Source organism: Corvus moneduloides, chromosome 1 (assembly GCF_009650955.1).
Source record: "Corvus moneduloides isolate bCorMon1 chromosome 1, bCorMon1.pri, whole genome shotgun sequence".
In the NCBI taxonomy this organism is placed as follows: domain Eukaryota; kingdom Metazoa; phylum Chordata; class Aves; order Passeriformes; family Corvidae; genus Corvus; species Corvus moneduloides.
The window spans coordinates 131,785,521-131,797,626 of record NC_045476.1 but is presented as its reverse complement, the minus strand read 5'-3'; the positions used below and the strand labels follow the sequence as shown (position 1 = coordinate 131,797,626).

The window sequence follows — 12,106 nt, the reverse complement described above, 5'->3', positions numbered from 1 at the left end:
TTTGGAAAGGGACACTACTGTTGAAGTCAAAACGTTTTGTTCTGAATGCCTCCCTCAGTAGTTCTGTGTGTCCTTAATTTCAGGGGTGGCCTTACTGCATTTATGTACTGATAATCCCAACTGCAGGTACTGCAAGACCTTTCTGTGTTACTGCTTTGGTGCTTTTAAGAAAAGGTGGTGCAAGTCTATCACAAGCCTTTGACTGACTTGGAGATTCATCACAGTCGAAGTCTATTTGCACTTGGGTTTCAATCCTGAGAAATGGTTAATGCCAGTATTGCAAAATTTGTATGAAAGCTTCTTTCAGTGGCCACCATTTACAGAAAAAAAAGGGTTTTATATAAAAGACTCTTTGTCTCTCTCATCGATTTGATCCTGGTCAAAAAATGAGATTTATCCATAAGACTTCTGATGCAATTAGTGGAAGTTTTGTGTCTAAAATGCCTTTACAGCTTTTAGAACCTCAGACTATGGCTGCTTGCAATATTCAGGTCAGAAAACCAAAGAAAGACATACATTTTGGGTGGCTGTTAATTTTTTTCTCTTGAATCAGGACAAACAAAAAATAAAAGCCGTAAAAGGTATTCTTACAATGTAAATTAATTTTATTCAAAACAGATTAAAAAAACTAACAAAGCTTGCCTAACTACATGAGGTAGTACATGTAGCAAAATAGAAGGCAGAATATAGTATTCTGAAAAATGAAGAATATGAATAAGTTTACAAGTTGGAGTGAAATAAATTCAACAACAGAAACAAAATACATCAAAAATAAAGTTTAACAGCTTTTCAGTCTTAAAAGCACCAATATACTTTTCATAGAAAGAAACACAGTATCACCACTACATGTTCTTCATATACCATAATATGGTAAAATTAATGCACCAAGCTGTTCACCATAAATGAATTCTTTAAAATTGTGAAGCAACAAATGACGTAATTGTCATTTGGCTTCATACCACTATACTTCCTGGCCTGCAGGAGTATTTGCCAGGTCACAAGGAGCAAGGTTAGCCTTTGTTACCATTTTCTTTGGTTTTTTTGAACATTTACCTTCATATTAATGTGTAGTATTTTGATAACATTTATAGCTCAAGGCTACAAGCTTGCAAATTTTTATGTATGTGTACAATTCTACTTTTTTTCTGGACCCAAATTTAGGTAAATTGAAGTAATCACATGGCAAAAATAAAGCATGTGTATGTGCAGAACTGCAGGCTTATTCCTTAATTTCAGGTTACTGCACTTCTCAATACAACAATTTTATCAGATCCTTCAAGGTTATATATGTCTGTCTCTCACACACCCATCCCAAGACAGTGGAATATCTGTGAAGGACTGAACCATAATGAATTGTGGTTATTTGAACTAAAGAGCTTACCAGCATCCAATAAATATTTTATTAATCTATTTAAGAAATAATAGACATGAATGGCCCAGTCTCTTAAAAATATTTTTTGGAGGAAAACATGATAACATGAACCAGGGCTTCTTCCTATATTTTGTATTTCCCATTTTACTTCAAAATAGGTATTTTTACTTGTTATGGTTAGTGTGAAATTGAGAACAATCTAGATCTTCATTTATGCTTGCATGGCTAATGCTACTACAAATCATCAAAAAGTTATATATGTTTTTATTTTACTTTAAGGCATGATTTATTTTATCAAAATATTGGGATGACTTCTTTAATGTACATTGAAAATAAAAACTCAGGCCTCCCTAAGGCATAGTTTTAAGGTTACTGTTAGTGGCATATATAAAGCACCATATAATAATATATTCAGATGAAGAAAACAAGGAACATTTGTGAGCTTTGAATTAACTGTATAGGAGTAACTGCTAAGAAAATATAGCAATATTTAACACAGGATTCAAAGTATTCTTATATATCATTATAGATTTTCAAATGAATTTTTCTCCCATGTTTATTTTTACAGATTTTTTCCATTAAGATTTATACGTAATTTAAACTTTTTGGTGGAAAGCAGTATACATCTTCTGTACAATAATGTTACAGCTTTATACAAATTTTAGGAATTACAAGAAATGGCCTGTATTAATCTTTTCCAAGTGCTCTTGTTTCACTTGCCTGTTTTATGTTTTACTTGCTAGATTCAAACAACAGCAAATACTCTGAAAGCCTTGCTTCCTGGAGGATTCTGTAAACTGGAACATAAAAACATTGCTTACGTTATTTTTAAGACTGTAACACTCCAGTAACAACTTTTTTTAAATTTTAATTGTTAATTCTAGTATCCTGCAGCACTTCTTGTGACAACTCATAAATTTAGCTATCTAGGATTTCTTTAAAACCGCTGCAAATAAAAACTACATAAATTTCAGATTTTTTTTCCCTAACATCTTATTAGGAACAAATCACAATATAAAAAAAATTCAAATAATCCTTTGTGATGAGGGATTCTAGATTCTAGTGTAAGGAATTGAAGCAAAATGTAAAAAGTGTTTTGGAAATAGAGAAAACATACATCTTATGCTTACTATTCTAGCAACTGTACTTGGAGAGAACTTGCAGACCCAAGAGATTACTTGTTTGTTAGTTGCTTATACAACGAAGCGTAGATTTCTACAGAGACCTAACATCTAAGAAAAACAAAGGGAATTCCTTCTGAATGGATAAATATCTGGCTTCAAAAGAAAAGAAACAAAAACACCCAACTCCAATGAAATTTTGATAGGATAAGTATTTTTGCCTTAAGTTGGACCAGCATGTCCTATTTAATGGTCCATTGTTTTTTCTTTAGCAAACCCTGTCTGAAGATTATCTGGGAAGGAAAGGGAAATGGAGGTGAAAGCAAGGAAAGGCACAATGGAACAGGTTGGCTGCAGCAGCATTAGAATTCATCATCTTCTGCTTCACAGAAAACTTGCATGGGACTCTTCTCCAAACTGCTGACCTCCCAGACTTTACCAAGATGATTTATGTGTAAATATATGTGTATTTATACATATTTTAAAATGTATATTTATAGATATTATATAATACATATATTAGATATAAAGTATAAATAATGATCAAATTTGCAACATTCTTCCTGTCTGCATCTCTACTCGAAAAGATTTATATGGAGAGCAAAAGTGTCAGTAGGGAAGCACTCTAAGGAAACTGGGTGATCACAGAGAAAAGTAAAAAACTATGTGAAATAAGTCATCCATTGAGTAAAGAAAATCTGTATTTTACAAGCTTCCAGATTTGTTGAAAGGTCTGAGAGAAAGAGAGCAGACATTCCCCTACCCCCAATTAAAAGCAAGACAAAAGTACTCAATATTTTCCTATTTCTGGGTTTTCTAAAGAAACTTTTTGAGTTTTTTTCCCACTCAGATTTCTCAGAAAGACTATAGTCTGGGTTAGGTAACAATCATTTTTAGTCTAAGAAACATTCTTAGCTTTAGAGGATGAGAAGAGTGGTACAATGTTTTTAAAGTAATTTCTCTTTCTTCCTTTAGAACTTGGAGAACCCTTTCAGGGATTAAATTTAATCTGCAACATATTAGCCATGTGTTATCATCATACAATGCACAAATACACTCAATACAACTAGTGAACTTTCACAGCATCTCCATGTCTTTCAGAAAAACACTGTTAACAAATTATTAAAAAAAAAGGTTCAATGATTGTGAATTTTCATGTTTGTGACTATTAAGTATGATTCAGGATCACTGGTTCGATACCATGTAAATCACTAATGAACAGTTCATCAGGAACCAATGGAACTGCATCATTAATGTTAATTTTTAAAAAATCCCTAAGGATGTAAAGGCAATTTTCTTATCAAATATTGTGTTAGTCGCTACAGAACCAGCAAAGCAAACAAGAGGTTTACTTTATTTCATAAGCAGCTTTTCAGGGTAATGTTTTATGAGCTTAGAGGAGGCAGGCAGCTCCACTACCACAGCTTCTCCAAAGTCACCACAGCTGTTACACAAGCTCTGTAAATCACCCCTTGTTGCCTGCTTGTTTGGCTTCTAGTGCTGCCTCAGGTACAAACAGACACAATGCAAGACTGTGAACCTTATCGAGGTCAAGAGTAAAGTGTAATCTTTGCAAATGGGCTCTGTACCTTTCTGAATATATCCCATTTTGAAAGGAAGCAACATAGACCTTTCTTTTGTCTACTGGCATAACATCAACATAACCGCCCTGGTTGCGGACCACACCAGCGTGCACTGCTGCCCGGCAGATACTGGAGATCTGAGGAGGGAAGAAGAAGATTAGCTTTGCAGTCATCCTTTTATTCCATAATTTTTAAGAAGAAGACAAATAAAGGTATTTAAACCAAGTTTAGGAAACATAAAATAATTATATTTATTGCACGACTAGTTTTAGTATTTAAATCTGCTTCATAGGAATTAGGCCAATTTACAGGAATACAGACATTGCCTTTCAGGTCACTTTCACCATGATGTAAAAATAATTTATTTCAGGCTATTTCTTTTCAAAGATCAGGAACGTTTGAATTCTTGAGCCTTTCAAAATGAAAGAATCTATCAGCCAAAACATCAAACATCAGTGAAATGATCCATATTCAAAGGGAGAATCACAGTTTCCTATCCAGGCATGGGTAAATACTAAAAGCTAATTAGATGAAAGGTATAATGTGAGCATGAGACTGAAGATAAGAGGTCTAAAATGAAAATTGTCTGTGAAGTTAACAGCACCTGCAGTTTCCTGAAACCTCTATTCTCTGGTCACTAATTCCCCTCATGAACCCATGAAGAATAAACTATATCCACAGAAGCATTCCTCAGTGACAATCTTGTTAATGTTAATTTAAATAAGTGATTTAATCTTGCAGTACTCTGTTACTCTTTCAGCATTTTAAAAATTGTCAGAAGAATGAAACTTTTTAAATATTCCAGAAGGTAGATCCCAATCTTTTATACATAGCATAGCAAAGTGCAGTTCCAGCTACAGTGAATCTCTACTTGGAGACAAGCTTTTTGGTGGAAAAAGTCTTAAATGCAATAGGTTTCTCCACAAGCAACCTTAAAAAACTTAGTCAATATAAATATAAATAGCTGGTCAAACAGGCCACTATTTAAACAAAAATTGCATTTTTTCCAGTTATAACTGGAATAATTTATACATGTTATCATAGCCATTTTGCAATCTCAATGCTATATAAAATCAGGAATTTAAAATAGCAATGATTTTCCTACTGTCACTCTAAGTGCAGGACTTGCCGGGTTCACCCGTATTTAGTTAGTCTTTTAATGTTGCAATATTTAAAGGAGTAAAGATCTGAAATACTTCATGCAAGTAATCTTTTGCAAAGATACTTTAGAGGATTTTTTCCACGCTGCTGGGTGCAGTTTTAGAACATGCCAGCAAGAATGCCATTTAAACCCCTCTGTACTTTTCTTCCTCCCAAGGTTGTAAAACTTTTCTTATATCCTGAACACCAACAGATGCATTATTGCTACGATTATAGCATCCCTTATTTATCCAGACTGTGGAGTAACTAATCATGTGCAATTTCAAATACCCAGGGGGAAAAATGGCCTCTGCAATGCAGGATTACAGTCAGAAGAAATAAAAGATGATATTCACAAAGCAGTTAACTACACTCAAGAACTAGAAGAATACTATTCATTCTATTCATTCCTAGTACAATAACACAGCAGTAACTTTGTTTTCAGTTCCCACTAGAGATATAAAAAAAGGCTAGAAGTACAATTGGGGAAAAGAAAGATCAGCTTTTTCACCTCTGTAACAGTAACCAAAATGCTACACTTTTTACACCATGAGATAGGGATGTACCTTCATAATTACAGTTGAGGGTAGCTAAGATACTGGCTGTTCTCATGTTATTTGAAATTTCTAGTCAAGTAAAAAGGAAAGAAAAAGTCAAGGGATGTAGATTTTGATCAGAAGAGGCTGACTAGTTGTTGGAAATGATCTCCAGCAAGGGATGGGGCCACTGTTAGGGCTGGTATGACAAGTGGACCAATCAAGTATGGCTGGGCTAATGTTCAACATTTTAAAAGTGAAGGCAAGACATGGAATATGTGAAAAAGGAGAGGTCAGAAGACTGGGGTTGATGAAGCCAGTTCAGAGGCTATTTTCAGATGAAAAATAAACTGATATTCTGATGCTACATTCCAGATGAGACTGGACAACAAATGCACATACTTTTTCAATATATGAACAATTAAATGAGTATAAATTCATAGTTATGAACTAGTTTGTAAGAATAGCTATAAATATATGTATTTAGTTTTATAAACACATGCAGAATACATTTTTTTCAGAAAGTATTATCTACCCTTATTTCTCAAGAACTTCTTGTCTTGGAATGAGACTATTAGACATTCATTTAAATGGAATCAGATTCCAGAAGTGATGCCACAGTGTTTCCTATGTTCAATATTATGTCATCGAGATCACACTTCCTTGAACCACTAAGGTAAGCCTCCTGTTGATTTAAGCAAAACAGGATTTCACTATGTCTATCACAAATTTCAGCGTATTTTTTGTGGTTTACATCAGCACCCTTGTGTCACTTTCTGGAAGACTTCAAAGATTTGGGGTTGTTTCTTTAATTTTGATGAAGAAATTCCAAAGGATATATAAGGTAGTATTTTTAAGTTAGTATAAACACTTCATACAGCATTATATGGCCGTGCTTCATTGCTGTGTTGTGAACACTCCTAAACTTGTTAGTATTTTTAACAGGTCATAGGATCTGAATACCAAGTTGCCCAATTATTTCCCTTCTTTGGGTACTCCACAAATACCAATATCTACCACAGCATATCATTACTCTACAAAGGCATTTAAACCACAAGTGTCTTTAGCATACCATCATAGGAATATGGAGCTATTTAATAGCTTTCTACATCATAGTCTCTATATTTTACCATAGCAGAGAATTATGAATACTCCTGCAAAAGTTTCAGGGAATATTTCCATATACAGTTACTGAAACAAAAATCAGTATGACCAAAGCCCTCAAATGGTATAAAATTACACAACTCCATCAAACTCTTTAAATAAAAGATATTTGTTGCTCTCTAGCCCCCAAAAGAAGTTAGGTAGACACTCTGAAAAAGTAAAATTAATTCTGCTCTGCAGATACCTATTTATCTCCTTTACCACTCTAGTCTCTGTACTACAAACTACTACAAACATAATCTAGAACAGCACCTTCTGTGTAAATATCTACCCTGACAGCATGTGAAGTTGATAAGATTCCCATCTCTGGATTCCAACCTGTATTTATGTCCATTTTTTCCTAAAAGCACACATTTCTATACAATGGAGATGAATAATGAGATAGTACACCTAAAATAATTTTAAACTAATTAAATTCTAATTTAAACTCTGTAAAACTAATTAAAGTCACCTGGGACTTCTCCAGCCAAAGAAAATACATATTCTGAGATTTCCTCCTGTTAAACACATGCATGTCTTCTTTCTCCTCAACAGTCTCTTCTAACTCACTGGGAAACTTTGTCTGTAGCCCTTAATTGCAACCACAGAGCTGAAAGAAAATCATCTTCCTCAAACTGCACTTGCATTGAGTCTATTTTCACTGCCTCTTTTATACACATTAAGGATCCAGCCAACAAATCAATTATCTTTCTAAAGTGGAAGTACTATTCACACTTGTGACACTACTTATGGACAAGAGCGTTTTCAGGACAACACACTCAGGTAATCTAATGGACATTAGTTAGTTTCAAAATACTGATGAGTAAATATTTGCATATTATTTTCACACATTTCAAAGAACTGGAAAGTAGTGAAAATCATCATCTGACCCAGCTGGTTGCCATACTACTCTTTATGGCATCCATAAGACAGTTAAACCATAGAGTTTACTGCCAAAAATGTGAACTGCTTTCTCTGCCACTACATCCTGGCTTCTCCATAGAGAGATGACAAAGGAGGGGCATAAAATAGAAATCTCTTTTCAGGTTTTCTATCCACCTCAGAACTAAACATGTTGTAGAAAAGACAGGGAAAAAACTTGACTAGCAAACAGAATGACAAGAAAAAAAGTCTGTTAAAATAACATGACAGTGTGAGATATTTTATACAAAGAGATCAAAACTCTGTTGCAAATATTTAGCTATCCACACAGATAAGGAATATTCAAAGTAAGAAGACTGTGGACATTTATTTTAAGAATAATATTTTTTCGTATAGTCTGACAGAAGTTAAGGCTGCATCAGGATCTAAAGTGAAAAGGTTTAAAAAAGTATACACTGCTAATGTTGAACAGTGGGATTTTTGATAAAAAACTGAAAGTGGGTCCAGAGACCAGTGAAGCCTACAATGAGTTTTCAAATAACTTTCCGTATCTTCAGCAGGTGAGTACTGCTAACTTAAATGGGAGCCTCTGAAAAAGAACTTTTGAAAAGATTGTGTGAAAAATCAGCATACAAAAGAAAACTGTATATCAATATTCTTCAATATTCTATCTTATAGTTACATAATAATTTTTTTCATAGAATTTTATATCTCATTATATAACACAATGTAAATTCCTGTACTTACATCAGAATAAATTCGTGTACCAATTACACGAGCGTAGTGTGGATTTGCCTGCATACAGTTGTGAGGACAATACACCCTGAAAGATCAAAAACAAACCACATACAGTTAGGAAGAGTATGAGGATTAATATATCATGTTCAATGACAGCATTAGTAAGTATAAATCAAGTTGATTATCTGTACATATGGGTCTATAATGCTATTTAAAAGCTGTCAGTTTTTAAGGCTTTGACCATACAGTTGAAAGCATTGCTAATGTGTTAAGGTTCATAATGAAGTGCTTAAAATCATACTTTAACAAGTTTGGTCTTCTTTCCTTTCATAAGCAGATGGTGTTCTTGCTCAGCATGTGAGGCAAGTAGGAAACTCAGTGAGAAGAGAGACTGTTCATTATTCTAGAATATATCTGATTCTAAGCGCCCTATACAAAATGTACAGTCAGATACCTTCACAGAAGAGACAGATCTGAGTGAGGACCTGTTATGATACTGATGACTGGTGACACAAGCCAATTTAGCAACTTATAATGAAGGTGAGCATTGGCATCTGTGGTTAGAATGAAAAACTTTGGAAAGTAGTGAGATTCCTAGCTGATTCTGGGAGATCAGAAACCTACCAAAACAAAGACTGTCTTTATTAACTGCATTTTGTTAACCTTTGAGGAAAACTTGCTCTGTGATTCATGTCTTCTATAGCTTCAAAATGCACAGGAAAACCATGTGGGAAGCTAAGAGTAGTACAAAAGGTGTCAGCATCTTATTTGCTAATTGTGATATGCTTCAAGCAAGAACCATGATTCAACTCTAGGACTAGTCTGAGTTATTTCATTTCAAAAATGGAGCCACCCTACATGGGGCAGCCCTGAGCAAGTGCTATTCTCCAAGATGTTATCCAGGCTCCAATCGGTATTTGGCAAGTCACATCACTTGGGCATACTAGAGTCTTGCCAGATGGGTAACTAAAGCATGTTGATAGAGTCAAGAAACATACTTTTGTCAGAAGGAAGCAAGAAGTCAAAGAAGCCTTTTGAAGACCTGCTGATTTATGAGTCAGGAGTAAGAGGGAAAAATGAGGTTGTATACTCAATGCCATGGCTGATTACTGCTTGTAATTCCTGAGACTACATTTTCAGAATTAAGAGCATGCACAGAATCTTGAATGAATCTCTGCTTTTGTGAATTTCCTTAAGTTGACACATCAGAGTGATGTAATTTTTAACCTTGTACTTATTTTTTAATTTTCCTAAAGACAAAACCTATTTTTCTCTTAATGAAGCTAGCTTTAGTTTTTAATAATGAAGAAAAATAGACAAGGATTGAAGTACGAGCTTGTACCCATCCATTCCTGTGTTCTGCTTCTTACCTTACATCTTCACATCTTCCAGTTAGAAAGCCAGGAGTCATAGCCAAACACCAAGTAAGTCCATGGACCCAAGTGCTACATGAAAGGATGTTTTACTAGCAGTTTTGGCTTTGTACTTGTTTCCTGTGTTGGCTGTAGGATTGCTATGAAAGTAATCCTGTGGATATCTCCAGCTTAATTTGTGGTAAATCATGCTACAGTGTATTTACCTTTGACTCATCTATGGTTTTAAGAACTGTTACCGAATTCCTTTGTAAAAATATTGCAGTACAGGCGCCTTTCAAAGAGTTAAAACACAGTCTTCAAAGAAATGGCACAGATATTTAAAGCCAACCTGCAGACCAGACATATTAACCAGATATATTTCAATTTTATTTTATCGAGTTTCTCCGGAACTCCCAAGCAAATTGGTAACTTCTACAATAAATATCTGAATTTTATCCTCCTATTGTATCTGTTTTACAGGTATATAAATTGAAATAAAGTGTACTTTGCCCAAGATGCATATATATAAAAATGGACAATGAAAAATAAAAATACACTTTTATTCACAGTCTTTAGTCTAATGATTTCACTAAGATTAGCAAGAGGATCTTAATGAGTAAAAGAAAAAGAGACTTTCCTAATGAAAAATCCTGCAGATCATCTTTACCTCCTTCTACTAAGACCAAAGACTAAATATCACTTGAACATTTCTGACTTCATTTTTACAGCTACCGTTGTCGCCTTTCTCAACAACTTAAGACAACTTAAATTAGTAAATGGCAGAAAATAGAGCAGCACTTTAAATTAATGACATTTTATGAATTTTACCTTGGACAGTGTGAGGCTGGTTTTTGAAATGGGCACAGCTGTTCCACTGTGGTTTCACAGGTGATAGCCTGAACTGAAGAAAATAAAATAGAAACAAGTAAATGTGTGCTATTTAGAAAAAACAGAGTAGTGCTGAGCTTGTAAGAAATAAATACTAACCTGTTACTTTAGAGACAGTGAAGGAGTTAGCAGATTGGTATTTTCTAAAGAACAAATATTAGAAATTACCAGTAAATAACATATTTCGGTGATTTCTTTTAGCTAGAATAATTTTTATTAGACAATATGGAAATAAACCCGAGACAATGTCCCCAGTCAGTTTTTACTCACTGCACCCCCTTCTCCCCAGTTGGGAGTCTATTTATTGTAATGACACATTTACTTTGTACTCCCAGTGAATCTGTTTCTAAAACAGGAATGTGTGTTAAACTCTTTCAGGAATTTAATTTGCTAACAGAATGTGCGGTAGATACCAATTATGCAACATACTGCTCCCTCATAGTGTAGCATATGGTTGCTCAGAAGCTTTCATCTACCAGAAGAGATCATTCACTTTCTGCTGAAGGTTCATTCATATAAACAGCTCCAACACTGAGAAGAGTTTCTCCTAACAGCCTTTCTGAAACATTTCATTAAATTTTTTTCTTGGATCTTGCATCTCCTGTTATCATGAGCATCATTAAAAACCCAGTATAACATGCAAGAGTAATTTTTTCTCAGTAATTCTATGGCACCCAGATGTATCTGCTTCCTGTTGTTATAAAAAATCAGGTATATAGGTTATGTAGCTTCACTACAAATTGATGAACATTTCTATTTTACTCCCCTTATCTTCTGTTTTCCTCATCATTTAACTCCTGGGATATGCCTCTGATTCTGATATTTTTCATCTGTAACAAAGCTGATGATGCTTTTGGCACCATAAAGTTACTTATTAAAAAAAGAAAAACAAACCAAGGAAATGATTCCCTATTCACCTTTGGAGCAAATTGCTCCAGTGGACTCTCACTGTTTGCCTGCATTGGTTTATTTACTTGTATGACCCATCAATTTCACATTGCTCATTTATTGGATTCCAATTTGTTTTCACTGAGGTAGCTCATACTTCTGTTGCCCTAGCATTGTTGAACACTGATGTAGGAATATGTATTCTATTGCTGACTAGCTTGTTGAGATACTGAGAACAGTACCCTATCCTAAAAAAATCCAACAGCTGAAAAAACATTGTATTAGCAATCCTGATAAGAAATCAAAGGAGCTGAAGATTAGGGCATTTGCTCTATGCTGCACTGACATTTACTTTTCTGTACTCTCTATTCTGTTTTGCAATACACAGAAAAGGTGAGATCCACTTTATTTCATCTATTCTTGAGTAGGTATCTAGTTCATGCAAGGCTCCATCTACAGA

The 12,106-nt window shown here is 34.4% G+C and overlaps 1 protein-coding gene across 5 annotated transcripts in view; it reads right to left on the bottom strand.

The window, feature by feature from the left end:
- Positions 1-587: 587 nt before the first annotated feature.
- CRISPLD1 (cysteine rich secretory protein LCCL domain containing 1) overlaps positions 588-12,106 on the bottom strand; it is a 38,041-nt gene continuing 26,522 nt past the window's right edge. For 4 of the 5 annotated variants that reach the window (XM_032127816.1, XM_032127853.1, XM_032127825.1 and 1 more), the window contains 4 exons: positions 10,858-10,901; positions 10,699-10,771; positions 8,525-8,600; positions 3,830-4,213 (listed from right to left, as the gene is read on the bottom strand). In XM_032127816.1, coding sequence (XP_031983707.1) covers positions 3,959-4,213; positions 8,525-8,600; positions 10,699-10,771; positions 10,858-10,901 — 448 coding nt within the window. In that variant the 3' untranslated portion in view covers positions 3,830-3,958. Of the gene's footprint in view, positions 2,170-3,829; positions 4,214-8,524; positions 8,601-10,698; positions 10,772-10,857; positions 10,902-12,106 lie in introns of those variants that run through there. The other variant, XM_032127833.1, reaches the window with a different exon arrangement.